Source organism: Corapipo altera, unplaced genomic scaffold (assembly GCF_003945725.1).
Source record: "Corapipo altera isolate COAL_440 unplaced genomic scaffold, ASM394572v1 51, whole genome shotgun sequence".
Taxonomy (NCBI): Eukaryota; Metazoa; Chordata; class Aves; order Passeriformes; family Pipridae; genus Corapipo; species Corapipo altera.
Genome location: NW_020884892.1, coordinates 9,705,000 through 9,723,190, shown reverse-complemented (window position 1 = coordinate 9,723,190; position 18,191 = coordinate 9,705,000). Strand labels below are relative to the sequence as shown.

The following is an 18,191-nucleotide window of genomic DNA, read 5'->3' as shown; positions in this document are numbered from 1 at the left end:
ACAAACTGAGCAAGGAATCTGTGACTTTTTTGGAAATTACTAATGAATCAATGTTCTTCCTGCTCCACTTCCCTTTTAAGAGTGACTGTATATAGTAAATATTTTTGATTTAAATAAATAACTGCTGCAACTAAAGAAAAGTAGGAGTTTTACAATTCACAGCAGACTTTCATGTGATGAGCCAAAGCAATTGCCTTCTCCTTATTTTAGTTAGCAACTTTATCTTTCAGTACTTTGGCAAACTTGATATCTTCTAAATCAGATAATATGCCAAGAAAGATTAGGCAGAGCATCACGTTACAGCTACCACACTGTTTCCATAATTTGAGCTATCTGTGGTGTTCCTTCACATATACCCTTTATGACTATAAGCAAAACATTTTAAATGGTTTAAGTTCATTCCACATCAGAAGACAAATAAATGGTGAAAACCCCGAAACTTTAAGAAACAGAACCAATTTCTCAACAGTCTTAGTAGCCGTACAGCAATAAAGCACCAAAAGACTTTAATTTTGATGGAAATTAATTTTCTCCACCAAGTTTTACATTTCAGAACACAAGTATTCTGACTTGTGGTCCAGTTTCAAAGTAAAAAAGTAGCTGTAATACAGAATGTTTGAGAAAAATAAAACTTTTTTTGTCTCCTTTCAAGTAGGTTACTTCTCTTGAGAAGTACAAATAATTAAAAGTCTGAGTTAATTTTATTGATGAACCAAGTCTGAGGCAACTCTATGTTGTTGTGCTATGTTTTTTCTTTTTTTTTCTTTTTTTTTTTTTTCACAGAACATTTGAGTTTTCCATGAATGAATAACAAACATCTGAAGGAACTGTACCCATACCATGTCAGACTAACTTCTTAAGAAGTGGAAATCCAGACTTATTTTATGCTGGTTGGTGGTTAATTAGAAATTGGCCATTGCAACATTGAAATGCCAGCAACTTGAAATTTCTGGGCTCAAAACTGGATTCTTCCCCTGTGATTCTCACTTACAGATAACCTAACTAAACCATTTCCAGATGAACCAGACACCAGAATTGTCCAAAGACTTTAGAAGGCACAGCAATACAGAATGAAATGATTTACAGATTGTAATGATCAAAGGTAAGTGCTATAAGCCGGATCTTTCACGCCAGCTACCTCAGGAAGAGACTGCTCTCCCAAACTGACAAAGACCTATTAAACAAACCATTTTAACTTCAACCAATCTTTCCATGCAGTTGAAAGATGTATTGCAGCAAGTATTCTAGCAGGACAGGACCAGCACTTAGCTCCTTATCTGCAGTCCTTAAGATTTCAGGAGATGACAAAAACCAAGGCAGCTGCAGTGCCTTAATAATTTTTCCATCTTTCTATTTACTGGGAGACTCCCTTTACTTTGCTTATGAATATCTGTTGAAACATCTAAGAAGATACGAAAAGAAAAGTATTTCTAAATCTAAGCAAGTACTAAGCCCTAATCTAAACCCTTCTTAGGTACAGTAATTATATGAAAAAGAAGTACATAGGTTTACTCCTTGCTGTTTCTGGTTGATAAGCAAGTTCTTATCACAATTCTCCTGTTATTTTGGATAATTCCCTCTTCTAAGGTAGGGAAGGTTTAGCAACAATCAAAAAATTGAAATTCAAGGAGGAAACTGAGGTTGTGGCTCAGACATTATATAATAATTTGGTCTCAGTATAAAAACTATTTATCCAGCTTCAAATTATACAGTTGATTGACTCTGGTAAAATTCTTTTCCTGCAAATTACAACCAAGCCAGGACCCACATTCTTGGCCTTCTTAAAGTTACTAAGTGTTGATTGATTTTGGTACTGGTTACATTATTTAACTGCAAAACAAACTTTGCATTTGACAGTTATATTCTGTAGTTCATTCAATATTAGCACATTTCTTCAGATAATATTTTTCTTCAACCATTAGACTTCTAAAACTTTTATTCAACTGGCATCAAATGAGAAAATTAGCAATATGGACCTAGAACCCTTGTCAAAGTGGAAACTGAACCAACACTTCCATGGAAATTTATAATGATCATGCTCTTGAACACACTGCTGGCATTCAATATAGACCTGTTAGTAAGCTTCTTCCATATGAAATATATCTGTATAAATTTCTTCAACTTTTTAATTTTTATAGTAGGGTGGCACCAGCAGAATCAAAATTGAATAGAACCAAAGTCTGAGAGAAAACAAAATGAAAACATAACACACAAAGCTTTCTTCTGAAGCTTTCATCCATATAGCAGTTAACCTACAGTTTCCTTTCCTTCACTTGCTCAAGATCTGGGATTTTGTCTTTTAGAACAAGGGTTATGGAGAGCAGTGTCTGTGTTACACCAGACATAAACAGCAAGAACCTGTAAGACCTGTGTTTTGCATAGAAATTAATTCACATGTCTGAAAGAAGGTGGGTTTTTTTCTTCTCAATGATTTATTACCATGTTCTACTTCTAATTTAGTTGAAAAATATTATTAATTAATGCAAATTTTCTTCATATTATTATTAGTTAGAACTGCTGTACCACAAATACATTTGGCAGAAATCTGCGCCATAACAACAGGAACAAAGAAATGCATCGAATATGCTGGAGAAAAAATGTTGTAGACATCGTTATGAAAATACTTCCCCTAAATACAAATCATCTACCGGAGTCAGGAACATATATTTAATTTACATACAAGAGAACTTTGCAATCTACAAGAAACAGCAAGTTGTAATTTATATGTAAGTGATGTTGTGGTTATTACTAACAAGTTGAAATACAGTGAAGTAGTAAAATAACTGTAGAAACACAGTGTCCAATAATATATCACACAGAGGAAACACATTTATGAGCATCAGGACAAGATTTTGTCAATTATTTGTGATCAATTCTAGAATAAATATGATGAAATTAATAAAATTAACAGTTACAAAGTGACTTTGATTTTAGTGAATTTTCCTTTTTTAAGCATGTTCCCCTTATCTCTAGTTTCATCTGATCCTATTACCATGAATTTAGTTTCTCTGTATAGGTGAGTATGCTGCTGAATTGTAATGCTGTCAATTAAAAAGCCTGCCAAGACCTCATTTCCCATATTTTCTTTAAAAAAAGACACCATAAGCAACAGCATGCCATAAAATGACTGTTGCTAACTGTAATTTGCTTTTCAGATGTACATGTAACAAAAGCACCCAGGTCCTTGGTCTGCATAAAAGAAAGAACAGGACAGTAAACTAAATCAAAATCCATCATGAGCAGACAAACAAAACCGAGTAACAGCTTGGCATGCACATACAAGCTGCATCTGTCATTGTCAACAGCCAGAGAACATGGTCATTGCTGAGCGTTCACCCGGCTGTGAAACAAGCCAACATGTCCTATTTCTGACTTCAGAAAACACTTTCTTCATTATCTCAAAAAAAAAATCACCATTCAAATTTTAAATGGGTGATTTTCATAATTCATTCAGTCCTAAATCCAGAGTTTTAATTTTAAATTAACAAAATCTGGATTCACACACTATCAAATGCAAGAGAACCACTGTTAGATACTTTTTGGTTCTATATTCGCAAAACAGGGGCTTCTGCTGCAGTAAAGACAAGCAAGTCACGTATTCTCCCGCTCTACCTACACAGGCTCAACCTCACAGTTCTGCATATGCTGCTTGTGAGTTTACAAAGAGCAACTTCTTGTGAGGCTGCGTCATAACTAGATCAATTTATGTAACAAAAGTAAAACCCAGCAAAAGCTTGTCACTGAAACACAGATAAACTTTACTGATCTGACATCTAGTAATATTTTTTTACCTCCAGTGGTTCAAATTACTCAGTGGGTAGTAGTATTGGAGTATTACAATACAGGTAAGGGGAATAATTTTAAACTAAAAATACTGAAGCTACAGTTATTGGGAAAATACAAATCCACTGGAAACCAATAGTTCTTTACAGTACACTTATCTAATACTTTTTCCCCCAAAATATATTAAGAAATCTCAGCGTAAGATTAAAGGGTGATATCTGAGAGTGGTTAAGAAAATAGAGCAAAGAAAGAAAAAGCTGAGGATACTGTAAAAAGCCTGAAAACTACTAACCACTCCAGAAATAGCTCAGGTCAAAATTCTGGCATCATATTCTTCTCTTATCCTCTTACTAAAAAGCAGTTTCGTAACAGCATTAAAAACATTCATTATACTTAATTCCCTTTGAGATTTAAAGTGAAAGACAAATAAAACCACACTTATTACAATATTCTCAAGATGTACTTTATGAGACTGGTAATACATGCCTTGGGCGGCTCAAGATCTTCAGCCTTTGGCCTTGTGCTACACAACACACCCAAGGCATGTATTAATGGCCCCATAAAAACATACCCTTCAATGACTCGCAGCTTAAATAAACATACTTGTCTTTCTCTTTTCCTCCTCCGAATATTGGATGCAGTAAAACTCCACCAGTCTTCAGTTCGTATGCCACTATTTGATCTAACTCCTAAGCAGAACAACATACGTAAGCAAGCATATTTCAAGAGCAATTATTTAAAGAAGACAAGAAAGCTTTTAATATCATTGTTCAAGCCATACCTCCTAATTAACCATATTTACAGAGAGAGAGAATATTTTAAAATTGGGGATGTTCCTTGCATGACAAACAATAATAAAACAGTAGAAATTAGCAGTTAATACTTGTTTTGGGTCTGGACAGTGGGTCAACCCACAACAATATTGAACTACATTACAGCTAAAGAGTATTATTATTCAACAAATAAGTTGTCCCTGACCAAAAGAAATAAGGGTAATCAGCATTTCTTTGCAGTAGAGAGTAACTACACACACACACACGTACATACATGTACGTATGTATATAATATACATAAATAAAATTAAATAAATATTTAAAATATGAATATATATATATACATCTGGCCCAAGCTCTGCACAGGAACATGAATCTGAATTTGTGTGATTCTGTGCCCGTGTTAACAAGTACATTTTAAGGCCAGATGTTTGCATGTGCTCACTGTCACTCAACAATCAACATGAACCAAATCAGTGTAAACTGATGTCTGTCAGCAACCCAATGTTAGTTAAAGAATTTTCAAATGTTGACATGTATTGATATTTATTGATTCATATAAACTTACACACTTTCATACACTAGTAACACATTCAAAGAAGGAAGGGCAGAACTGGAGGCTGTGACAGTAGCACCTCTCACTTCTATATGGATGCCCTTAGCAACTCATGGGGAACAACAGAGCAGTGAACTCTGCAACAGATCTTCTCCCAGTTCTGCTGTTCTCTGTAGCACCCACACCTTTAGCACAGACAGCACACGACTGGTGAGCTGAATGAACATTAGGCAGATATGGTATTGGGTCCCCGTGGTAGTAAGGGGTTTTAATGGAGCCCATGGGGTTAGGAATTCAATTTTATGGAACAGGGAGAGAGAGAGAATGTGAGGAGAGGAAGAAGATACACATCTTCCTGTGAACAAATGTTACTGGCAAAGAATGAGGAGTCAACTGCTGCTATCACTAGAAAGTATCTGTCTCAGAGCACTACATTTGAAAATGTAAGCTATAGACAGAAATTTCTTTTCCAGGAAAAGAAACCCCTTCAATGGGGATTTTTTACTGTTTCATTATTTCATTTAGCACTTCAATGACATTAAAAGATACCCGATCCTCTACTGATCCAAGCTAATACTGGAGCCTTTCAGAGCTATATGGATGGTCATCACATTATAATGAACCCACCAAATACATATCCGTATGAATCCTATGTTCTATGTATTCCAAAAGTAATGCCTTTTTTGACCTTTATTTTTTGGTGCAAAAGTCCAAACAAAAAGAGGAAAACTAATTGCACAGAGAGACAATGAAAATTATTATTCATTATTCATATGGCAGTCAGAAAAATGCATTTTGGTTCCTATGTTTGGTGTTTTTCCTTGCAGAAAGTGGTAAAAATATTTTAGCTCTAAGTTTTGTCACTACTAAACATGTCTTTAGATTGCAGTGAAAAGCTGTTTTAAATTCTGGTTTTATACTGTATCTTCTTTGACACAAAATATCTAAAAGGTATAGAAAATGCTACTATTATGATGTTACCTGTTTAATCCAGTGGCGATACTCATTAACACCAAAGGTCTTTTTCATCCAAAGGCCATAAATGTAACCAGAGATTCCCTTTAGCACCCATTCATCTGACCTATAATAACAAAGAACCATGAATTATATCACTTCAGAAGACATTTCAACAGGTTATATAACTTCTCTAAGTCAATAGGAGTCTGATGAGCTGTGAACCAATTTATGGATCTTGGCACCTGGATGGGACCAATGAAACTGAAAAGTCAGTGAAAACTGAACTTTTACCACAGAAATCCAGATTAAAATATAAACCCAAACTATTTTAGCTGAAATAATAACAATAAATGGGTGGAAATGGACACTAAAGCTTAAAGCAACTGCCAATCTATATGATCTTAAGTTCTTGATAAACATCTCCATGCAGAAGATTTGGACAGCAAGCCAACAAAATATCTATCTCACAGTTTGGTGGACACTCATTTAAACACATCTTCTGTGAGTTATGTTCTAAGAGAGAAAAACAGGGACAAAAACTATAACAAGAACAGAAACTAGAATCATAAACAGAAGAATGATACAAAGGGTACAATGAAGTGAATAAAACAAGAACACATAAAAAGGGAATCATTATGAAGGACAGAAAAAATTGTATTCACCATGGAAGTAGGCTACAAATAAGGAAGAGTAAGAGAAATTATTATAGAACGAACACCAATTTAAGAACATGTTGATTTCCTTTTTTTAAGATAACGATACTCTGGGACATACACTTTTGCAATGAAAAAAAGTAATGGGCTAATTGCCCCCAATATATAAAGTGTACGCAAAAGGATTAAAATAAATATTCATCATAACTGCAAGAGCCAGCTGGGGAGATTTTCTGAACGATGAAGTTATAGTCACCTTAGCAGGAATTTTCCTGTCTGACACTTAATTTCTGCATTGCCCTCCCTGAACAACTTCTTAATTTATTAGTTCTGTGCTCTATAAGTACTTCCTATGCAGGCTACACTTCTTCATCCAGAATATCTCACAGAAATTTACTGATGATGTAGAAGAGTCTCCCTTCTAAAATTTCCAGGTGCCAAAGCACACTACAACATTCAGGAAGACAAATTCAATCTCTACAGGCTTTGGAACTTTTCTCTCTCACATTCTCCTTTCAAACAACAACAAAAAATACTAATGGATTTTCATTTATTGAGCTGGTTTTATTATTTTTTTCTTTTTTCTTCCTTTCTTCTACAATTAGTGTTTCGCTTATTTTGCTGATAAAACGCGATAAGCAAATTAAAATTTTAGCTTTCTAGATTCTTCCCATTTTCTAGAGAATAATATGGTAAAATACTTACCAGGACATTCTGGATATGAAACATCCAAAGAACTGCTGGGCCAGGGCCTGTGCTAAGCACCTCCTTGTCAGTGGAGTTTCATCTATAATCATTGCACTGTGCAAGAGATTTGTGCTGGACCCCCATAAAAAGAAAATAACGCAACATGAGCACCAGCTCCAAAGAAACACAAGAGACCTTGCTTTAAAAGCCAAAATAAATAAAATAATTCATTCACTGTTTTTCCAGTGAGACAGTAACACCTTTTTTTAAATAATCTTATAAATCAGGTAGATCTCCTGCTATACAGGAGATCAGTATATCTATATACAACTCTCTGTGTAGAGGCTAAGTATTGTAACTGGTGAAACTCTTTTGGATTTCTGATACCCTATTCCAGCTGAAGAAAAGTAAAACACAATCAAACTTCTGCAACTTAATTTGAGATTAAATTGCACTTCATGTATGGCATTTCTAATTCAGAAGGAAAATCAATGACAATTTTTTCTTAAAGTAAATACAAATCCAATGTCTTTATAACAGATAAAAATGGCAATGGTGTTAAAAGCCTATAATGCCAACAAAAATGAGCCTTTTCAAACTAGAGAGTCCAAAACTCAGGCTACAAAAATAACTAGATTTTCAGATATTTCTCAACAGTCTTGGATCTAGAGCTTCTATGTCTGTGTTGTAATTTTCTCAAATACTAACCTGAAAATACTCATGGATGCATAAGCAGCTACTTCAACATAAGCTTCATCTATGAAAACAGTCTTGAAACAGGAGTATGGATAGCGGCAGGTAAGAATCTCCTCATAAAATTCAAACACCTCATGAAGGTATGACGTGGTATGTTTGAGCAACGGGAGAAGTTGTGGTAAGCAAAAGTGAGTCACCTACAAAACACAGGAAAATTTGTTAGAAGGCCTACAAATATATTCAAATACATAAATATCAAGCACATTACATAACTGAGAGAAAACCAAACTCCAACTAAATTCAGACAGAAACAGAATTATTGCTCATTCAAAGGCTTTATTTTGGAGATAAATTTAAATACAGGCATTACTAGACAAGCTTTATCATACAACTGTACTAATGGACGATGATCTAGACATCCACATTTGTCCAATATATACTGGTTGTAACATAAGTCAGTAATTCTTTTTTAAAAACATAAAAAAGCAGGCCTCTATGATGAAGATTATTACCTCATGCATGTATGGATCAACAAGAATTTCAAAAGGTCCTATTGCCAAGGAGATGTTAGAAGCTGCAGTGGGAATAGTCAGCATGTAATGAAAAGTCTTCTTTCTCATATCATGGGTGTATACAGTTTCCACCAAATCTCCGTTTGAAACAGCCACCATTGCAGCATCTACAGTATACTCAAGCTTCCAGGTACACAACTCAGAATATGAATCAACACAAGGAAACCAAAATCTAGGAAAGTTAAAATTGGGGTGAAAATGGTTAATAATTATACTTAACTCTTTTTCACAGGTGATTTTTCTCTCAAGTTCCAAATGACATTCCTAAATACTTTAAGAATATATGAATGTTGACATACTGACTCCTACAATATATTAACTTTATAAAGCTTTACAAGTTTTTTTGCCATTACCTCATGCTGAGCTATAAAGACAAGACATCCTAATTACTAGTCATTAGATGCTACTTCACATCAGTAAGCTCCTTTCAAGCACAATTTAAGTCCTAGAATTTTTCAAACTTAAAAGAATTCAAAGAAATTATTTGTATTTCCAACACTAAGTAGGAAATACAGTGTAACATTCAAAGACAGTTTTCTTACCTTGTAGAATTCTGATAACCACATGAAAAGACATGAGCTCCTCTTTCTGCCATGTTGCCCTCCATGTTGGGTACCACGAAATGAAGGCCTCCTTTCGGCTGGTCCAGAGAAAAGTTTATATGCACCTTCAGGACTTTTAACTCTGCAGCACAAAGACCAAAATTGGAGTAAATATATACAGCTTACATAAAAGTTATTTCAGAATAATAATTCAGTTTTGGACTCTTGGTCTTTCAAGATTACGTGTTTACTTCATTCTCATGGACTTTTGGGTCCATTTAAAACGTACAACTCAAAACCTTAAAACCTGAGACCTCCTAAGCATAACTTACAGGATATGAATTTATAGGAATCTTTATTAATTAATAAAAGCTGCAATTGGAGCTACATTTCATCTTCCAATTTCCCAACAGTAAAGCATATTTATACACTGATTGTACCCTAAGCATAATCTCTTCGTACCTGGCCGAAATAACGTTCTACAAAAACTGCATATAGCAGGCACATTCTTAAAAGACATAATATTTTCATGTGCAGTTGCTTAAAACCTCCTATTATAGTTTATGCTTTTCCTGTAACTTAAGTGTCTTTGCTTTGGTTTAGTTTCACAGAAATTTTACCTATGAATAGACTTGCAAGAAAAGAAATTCAAGTACACACTGAAATTTATCCCACAGGTCTCACCATATTTTGGCATTCAAACTTTGTAAAGTGAAATTATACATGCTTGAATATTTTCCTTTCTAGGCTTGCAAGTAAGGCAACAGGAACTTACACAAAAATTAAAAGAAACAAAAATGTCTTTCCCATTAAGCTGCATCTGACAACACTGTGTGAGTCAGCTTCATGATCCAGTTGTCATTATTCTCTCACAGGTCTCATAAATCCATGGGAAAAACTGATTAAACCATGTAAGAAAATCATACAAGAAACCAATAAGATCCATGTAAGAAAATAATCAACACTGGAGGGTAATTTATTCAAACAGCTACTTACCCCAGGATCTAGTATGCCAGTTTATAAAGCAGTCTACTTCCACTACCAAATCAATTTTAAAATAACCATTCTTCCAAGTGAGATGGGATAAAATTGATATAGCTTTGTATGATTATGGATATAGCTATATCCTTGTAAATTATTTTTTCTGTTGGATCATATACGTTGTAAGTAACCTCAAAATTAAAATTTAGCACCCAATATACTCCATTATTCCCACTTCCTCAAATTGTCTTTTGGGGTCATGACCACCCAAGAGTATGTTTGTAAAGAGTGTTAAGAAACCTTGCCACCATTTCTCCATATTACCAAGAAATGTGAAGGTATTTTTTCAGACTTCCAGTGGAAAGATACAGGTGATGAAAAAGGAAACAGTAACCATAATTTCATAAAATAATGTAACACTACTTCTACTTATTTAAATCTACTATCTTCCTACGCAAACTTATAGCTAACAACTCTACGGCATCTTAAATTAAGCTTTCAGTATGGTCTCTTTACCATCAACATGTTTCCACAGCTCCGAGGGAACCTTAATGCAGAGTTCTCCATTTCCAGCATCTGGGTCCACAGCACTGACTGCAGCAGCATAGGCATTGGAAAAATAGTTGAGATTCCTCCTGTCAGAAATACCCAGTTAATTCTTAAACTGCAGTTGTGCTGAACCACAAAAAAACAATTTTGGCAGTCATACAGTTTCTATACTGAATTTCAAGGCCCATCTTCAACCACATGTTTTGTTTTGCTTTTAAAGGAGTGGAAGAGAAAAGGAGTAAAGCTTAGATTTCAACAACCAGAACTTAAAACATGGCTCTTGCAGAAGTGATATATGATCAAAAAGACTTAAGCAGCAATAATGCCCAATAAATTATGTGAGAAATGCTCAGTGTTCTTTTCTTGCCAATAAGAGTAATATTTACATTTTTGGGCTAGAAATTTAAAATTCTGGTTTTTTTAATTTTGGGTTAAGTTTGCATCTTTTTTCTAAAGATCTGTCTTGAAGATCTGCTTCCTCATATTCAGTTTTGCTCTTATGTTGCTTTTCTAAATGTAGTAAGATTTTAGCTCGGCAATGGTATTTTTCCTCCCTTAGTTTGATGGATAGGAAGAGGGTTTTTTTATGCACTTCTAAATATCACATAAAATACTACAGGTTAGAGTTTTGGCCTTAATATACAAACACAGAAATACATGTTACACTTTTCAGTCCCTAGAAACATTTTTCTTTTTTAAAGTGTTACCATAATTAATTTAAATTGCAGACCCAAATTTTTGTAATCAGGTTAGCTACTATATATCAGCTGCTAATTAACTGCTCATTTCATTCCAAAGTCATACCACTACTTCAGTTATGACTTAGATTAACTGTTTTCTACTGAAATGAGCGGGAACACGCATATGTCTGCTATTAAAATGCTTATGAGCAGGATGTTATCTTATTATTTAATGTGCTTAAATTGAGATACTAGAGGATGACCAGTCACATTCAAAAATAATCTGGCTTTTACACTTTTATGTGATAGCTTTTATGCTTTTTCAAAATGGATTTTTAAACTGTGTAAAGCATGGTGTAGCGGGTTGACCCTGGCCAGATGCCAGATACTCACTAAGGCCATTCTCTCACTCCCTTCTGCAACTGGACAGAGGAGAGAAAAAAAACCAGCTAAGGACTCATGAGCTGAGATAACAGCTGGGAGATATCACTTACTGATTACCTTCATGTGCAAAACAGACTCAAAGTGGGGATAGTACTTAAATTTATTACTAATAGGATAAGAACCAAAGAATGAGAAATAAAACAGTCTCAAAAACACCTTCCCCCCACCCCTTTTTCCATGTTCTCCCTCCTCCCCCCCAGTGGTGCAAGGGGACAGGGAGTGGGGGTTACGGTCAGTTGTAGTTTCTGCCGCTGCTCAGAGAGAGGAGTCCTTCCCCTTCTCCCACGGGAGACAGTCCTTCATGGACCTCTCCAGCGTGAGTCCATCCCTCGGGCAGCAGTTCTTCCCAAACTGCTGTCCCGTGGGTCACTCCTCCAGGGGGTGCAGTCCTTCCTGAATGAGCTGTACCAACGTGGGTCCCCCACAGAGGCCACAAGTCCTACCCAGGGAAACCCTGCTCCACCGTTGTCTTCCCCCTCCTCGGGCTGCAGTTCCCCAGCAGGATCCTGCTCCATCTTGGGCCTCCCACAGGGTCACAGCCTCCTTCATACATCCATCTGCTCCAGCATGGACTCCTCCACGGGCTGCAGGTGGGTCTCCGCACCCCGATGGTCCCCCATGGGTTGCAGGGGCACAGCTGCTCCACCATGGGCTGCACCACAGGCTGCAGGGCCTCAGCTCTGGCGCCTGGAGCACCTCCTGCCCCTCCTTCTGCACTGACCTTGGTGTCTACCTTGTTGTTCCCATGTTCTCACTCTGCTCTTCCCTGGTTGGAATTTTTTCTGCGCAACAACCTTCTGCTCTTAAACATGTTATCACGGAGGCATTACTATTGCTCCTGATTGGTTTGGCCTTGGCAAGTGGCAGGAAGTCCATCCTGGAGCTGGCTGGCATTGGCTCCACAGGACAGGGGAAGCTTCTAGCAGATTTTAACAGAAGCCACCCCTGTAGCCCCTCCCTGCTACCAAAACCCAACCCACTACACATGGGAGCAAAATCTTTCTTAATTCTAATCCTGCAGTACACAAAGCTCTTCAAAAGCTTGCACAACTCTATACATGAAAAGAATTACTTATTGCCTTTTCCCCAGAATTTAGGTACCACTGATGAATCCAAACACTGGAGTCAGAAACACAACCAAGCATAAAGCCACTACAGAATCACAGAACCACAGAACAGTTTGGGTTGGAAGGGACCTTTAAAGGTCATTTATTTCAATCCCCCTGCAATAGATAGAGACATCTTGCACTACATGAGGTTGCTCAGAGTCCCATCCAACCACACCTTCAGTGTTTCTGGGGATGGGGCATTTACCACCTCCCTGGGAAACTAGTTCCAGGGTTTCACAGTGCTCACAGTAAAAGAGTTCTTTATATCTAGTCTAAATCTACCCTTCTTTAGTTTAAAACCATTGCCCTCTGTCCTATCGCAACAGGCCCTACCAAAAAGTCTGTCCCTGTCCTTCTTATAAGCCCCCAGTACTGGAAGGTTGCAGTAAGATCTTCCCAGAGCCATGTCTTCTTGAGGCTGAACAGCCCCAGCTCTCTCAGCCTTTCACCACAGATAGGTGCTCCATCCCTCTGATCATCTCCACAGCCCCCCTCTGGGTCTGCTCTAACAGGTCCCTGTCCTTCCTGTGCTGAGGCCCCCCGAGTTGGATACAGCACTCACCAGAGCCAAGAGGAGGGGCAGAATCACCTCCCCTCACCCTGCTGCCCATGTGCAAGTGAGGCAGCCCAGGACAGGGTTGCCTTTCTGGGCTGCGAGCACACCTTGATGGCTCATGTTGAGCCTCTTATCTCCCAGCACCCCAAAGTCTTTCTCCACAGGGCTGTTTGCAGTCCCTTCATCCCCCAGCCTGTATCGATACTGGGGCTTCCCCTGACCCAGATGCAAGACTGCTATACCACAATGGAGTAAATTAACTTTTGGCTGGGGACTCCACCTTCCATGGAATCTGAAGTCCACACAAAGCAGACATGACCTCATTTCAGGATTTTGCTTTCATCTAACCATTCTCTATTCACCACCCACAGAGAAAACAACCCAAATTACAGTACCTTATTTGGAAGAATGAAGTGTAATTAACCATGCCAGCATCATTCTGTAAGTCTAGATATGTAAAACACCCTGCTTAATATTCTTAGTCTTCCACGTATAAAAAACTTTGCTAAAACACGGAAATATGAGAACATATTTTCATGTAGTTCTTAATCTTTGGCAATTATAGTGCACAAATTCCCTGGCACCACTACCAGGACTGAGAATGTCAGGAGCAGTAAACTTGTCTACTTTGCTTGGAAGCTCCTGAAAATCAGACATGAATAGTAAATGGCACCATTTGAGCATAGAAATACCCAAATTTTAAACACTCAAGTTTTAATACAGTTTTTTTCCTTTTTCACAGCTGAAGAGTACATATAGATAGGATCTAACACCAACAAGTTTTAAATGCAAAAGTTTGAATTTGTATACTGGAATATACCATAACTTCAGCTATGGCTCCAGAATAACTCAAAATCACTTAAACTCCAGCTGATGTGCTGTCTCCTGGTCTCAGTCACTCATTCCTACTCCCTCACTCACTAAGGAGACTACTGTTCACCTGACTTTGTAGGGATCCAGCTCAGAGTGCCAAATGGAAAAAAGTCTTTTTTTCAGACAGCTTTCAGTTGGTTTACCTCCCTGATCTGTCATACTGAGGGGTCAAAGAAATACCCTAGCCAATGTTGTTTTAAACTCTCTTCAAATGGCATCCTAGAAAGGCAAACAAATACCATCAGAAAAACTCTATTTAAAAAAAGACTGCATGAAGCCTAGCCATGAACATGAGCATGACTAAGAACTATATTAGTAATTAAAAAAACTAGCAACAGCAAACAACAGTAACATTCTGTTAGACTGTAAAGTCTGAAAGTTTTTAATTTTAATCTAATTTGATCCTGAAAATTGATTATTTTTTATAGGGGATCCCTTTCCAATATATCAGTGAGAATTTTCTCCAAATTTGAGGATTGTGATGTGCTTGTGGCTACACTTCAAACACCAGTGAGTTCAGAGACAGGAAAAGGTTATAATTTTACAGCAAAAAAGGTAGACTCCACAGAGTTTAACATTTTATGGAAAACAGTCTATTCTGATATTTCTATTTTTGTGAAGTGTTCTAATTTAAATGGGTGATTCATTGTAAAAGAATCCATTAAAAGCTTAGTACCACAGATTAATTTTTTCATAGGCTGAACTGTTCTCCATAAACTGGATATGGCCATTTTAACAAAAACAGAGCACAAGCCAAAAGTGACAGCCCAAGGAACAATGATAAATTGTCCTGATGCTAAGCATAGACCGACAATGAAAAACAAATATGCATTCATGTTTTCTTTCTGGTAGAGATATATCTTATTATCAGAATTCACCCCAAACACTTTTAATTACACCCCTAGTGCATGCAGCTCATAAAGAAGAGATCCTACAGAGGCTTATTTTTTAAAGCTACTAACTGATTCCAAATAGCTCCATGTCAACTTTCCATAGCATTTCTCACTATAAGCTGCACCAGTGCTACAAATATATGTGCTAAACACGTAGTCTACAAAGCACTGTCTTCTTACAGTACTTAACATCAACTTGGCAAAATAAGTTCTTCGATCTACAAGCAATTAATTACTCTTCATTACCTGTAATTCATTTACTATTTTACTTTGCTTCCGAGATAGAATTAGCACTTTATATTAGAGTATATATATGACATAGCACATGTTATATACAGCATATTTTAAATAGATAATTTGTACACATATATGTAATTTACTAATAAGGTAATGATTTGAATCTTTAGCACACCGAAAAACCTAATTTTCATTCCTGCCCAAGCTTTAGGACTTTGTCCACTCTTTTTTCAAAAGTTCTCTACACCTTTGTGTCATGGTTTAGGAACAGTATTCCCCAATTTAGTGTTCCTACTGAAACACTGCAAACCACACACCACTCAATCACTCCCCCTTCTCCTCCCCCTTCCCCGGGATGGGCTGGAGAAGAGAACTGGAGGCACAAAAAGCAAAGAACTCAGGTTGAGATAAAAACAATTTATTGGAAACAGCAATGAAGTAAGACAAGAACAGTAACAGCAACAATACAAACAACAGAGAGTACAGGGAAAGAGACAAACAATTCACATATTAATGCTCACTCCACAGTAAACCTCCAAAAATACCCAACTGCTCCCTCTGCCCTGTTACCCGAGGCAGAAGTGAGCCCTTCCCTGATCCCTGGAAAATGACTGAGGTGGTACAGAACAACCCCCATGTCCTGGCCATGTCCTCGCCATGTCCCCTCACAGCTACTGCAAAACCTAACCCTGTCCCGGCCAGAACTAGGACATTATCCACCCCTTACTTTATACCATCTGTGTCATCCCCAAATCCTACACCTTCCTACTATACACATGCATGTGTACATGTATACACACACATACATATATACACATACACAAGCACAGGTATCATTTCCATAGTCAATGGCCATCCCTCCAAGATGTCTGTTGAGCTCATTCAGTCCATGACTGTGGGTTCTATCCGTCCTAGATGTCTCCCAGGGCAGGAGGGCTGGTGTGCCGTCGGCTGGTTGCAAGGTGCACCAGCAGCTCGTGACTGGTGTATGTGGAGCAGATACTCAGTGTCCATGGTAGTTCTGGCACACAGTGGCACTGCCACTGAACAACCAATTCAGCATTACAGACTGCAGCCCAACTTTTGGGTACGTGTGCATCTACATGATGTACTTTTACAGCCAACTTCTCGACCTGGGCAGCGATGTCTTGCCACAATTCAGCAGCCCAGATGGGTTTTCCTCTGCAATGCCAACTGGCCTTTTTCCATCAGTCCAGCCACCCTCACAGAGCATTTGCTACCATCCATGGGTCACTGTAGAGGTAGAGCACTGGCCATTTCGCTTGTTCAGCAATATCTAAAGCCAGCTGGACAGCTTTCAGCTCTGCAACCTGACTTGATCTGCCTTGTCTCCCAATAGCTTCTGTGACCTGCCATGTAGGACTCCATATGGCAGCTTTCCATTTTTGTTGTAGAGCTACAACACAGCAAGAAACATGAGGAAGGAGCATGTCACTTTTCATTTTCTGGTAGTTGATTATATGGTGGGGCCTCCTCAGCATGTGCCACCTTTTCCTCCTCCTCTGATGGTAGTCCAAAGTTTTCACCTTCAGGCCAGGCCAGTTTGTGATGACTTCCAAGGTCCTGGGGGGATTGAGGTTTCCTATTCCAGCTCACTGTGTGACCAGAGCGATCTTACTCCATGTAGCACCAGTGGCATGATGTGTGGAAAGGACTTTCCCTTTGAATATCCAGCCCAGCACTTGCAGTCAAAGTGCCAGGAGGAGCTGTGCTTCAGTGCCAGTTGCTTCTGAAGCAGCTCGAACCCCTTCCTAAGCTACCAGGATTTCTTTTTCAGTTGGGGTGTAACAGGTCTCAGATCCATCGTACCCCCAACTCCAGAACCCCAGTGGTTGTCCTCAAGTCTCCCCAGGTGCAGTGCAGAGCATGTTCTTCACATCCTGTCCTGTCCTGACTGGCCCAAGGGCTACTACATGAACAATCTCCTGTTTAATTTGTTCAAAAGCTTGTTGTTGTTCAGGGTCCCACTTAAATCATTCTTTTTCCAGGTCACTTGATAGAGAGGGTTTACAACCTCACCATAATCTGGAATATGCATTCTCCAAAAACCCACAGCACCCAGGAAAGCCTGTGTTTCATTCTTACCAGTCAGTAGGGACATAGATATCATTTTGTTAACCATGTCCATCAGAATCTAACATCCATCTTGGCATTTTACTCCTAAAATCTGAATTTCCTGGGCAGGTCCAGGTTCCTTACCTTGTTTTGTGGCAAAATCAGCTTTCAGGAGGATCTGGATTCTCTTCTCCCCTTTCTTAAAAACTTCCTCTGCTGTGTTGCCCCATTCAAGGATGTCACCAATGTACTGCAAGTGTCCTGGAGCCTCACGCTTTTCCAGTGCAGCCTGAATCAGTACATGACAAATAGTGGGACTGTGTTTCCATCCCTGGGGCAGTCGGTTCCAGGTGTACTGCACTCCCCTCTGAGTAAAGGTAAACTGTGGCCTGCGCTCTGCTGCTAAAGGAATGGAGAATGCATTGGCAATATTGATGGTGGCACAACTTTGCTGCCCTGGACTCCAGTTCATACCAGAGTTCCAGCATGTCCAGCACAGCGGCATTCCATGGTGGTTTGACTTTGTTCAGACCACGATAGTCTCCTGTCAGTCTCCCCTCTCCACTGGGCTTAC

General features: G+C 38.2%; 1 protein-coding gene across 3 annotated transcripts in view; it reads right to left on the bottom strand.

Annotated features, from left to right (window-relative positions):
• The window catches only part of TAF2 (TATA-box binding protein associated factor 2), a 67,335-nt gene that overhangs the window by 39,441 nt on the left and 9,703 nt on the right, over positions 1 to 18,191 (bottom strand). For 2 of the 3 annotated variants that reach the window (XM_027645566.1, XM_027645567.1), the window contains exons 4-10: positions 10,717 to 10,835; positions 9,220 to 9,361; positions 8,618 to 8,849; positions 8,118 to 8,302; positions 7,428 to 7,541; positions 6,094 to 6,193; positions 4,387 to 4,472 (exon numbers count right to left, since the gene is read on the bottom strand). In XM_027645566.1, coding sequence (XP_027501367.1) covers positions 4,387 to 4,472; positions 6,094 to 6,193; positions 7,428 to 7,541; positions 8,118 to 8,302; positions 8,618 to 8,849; positions 9,220 to 9,361; positions 10,717 to 10,835 — 978 coding nt within the window. Of the gene's footprint in view, positions 1 to 4,386; positions 4,473 to 6,093; positions 6,194 to 7,427; positions 7,542 to 8,117; positions 8,303 to 8,617; positions 8,850 to 9,219; positions 9,362 to 10,716; positions 10,836 to 13,933; positions 14,044 to 18,191 lie in introns of all 3 variants that reach the window. The other variant, XM_027645568.1, reaches the window with a different exon arrangement.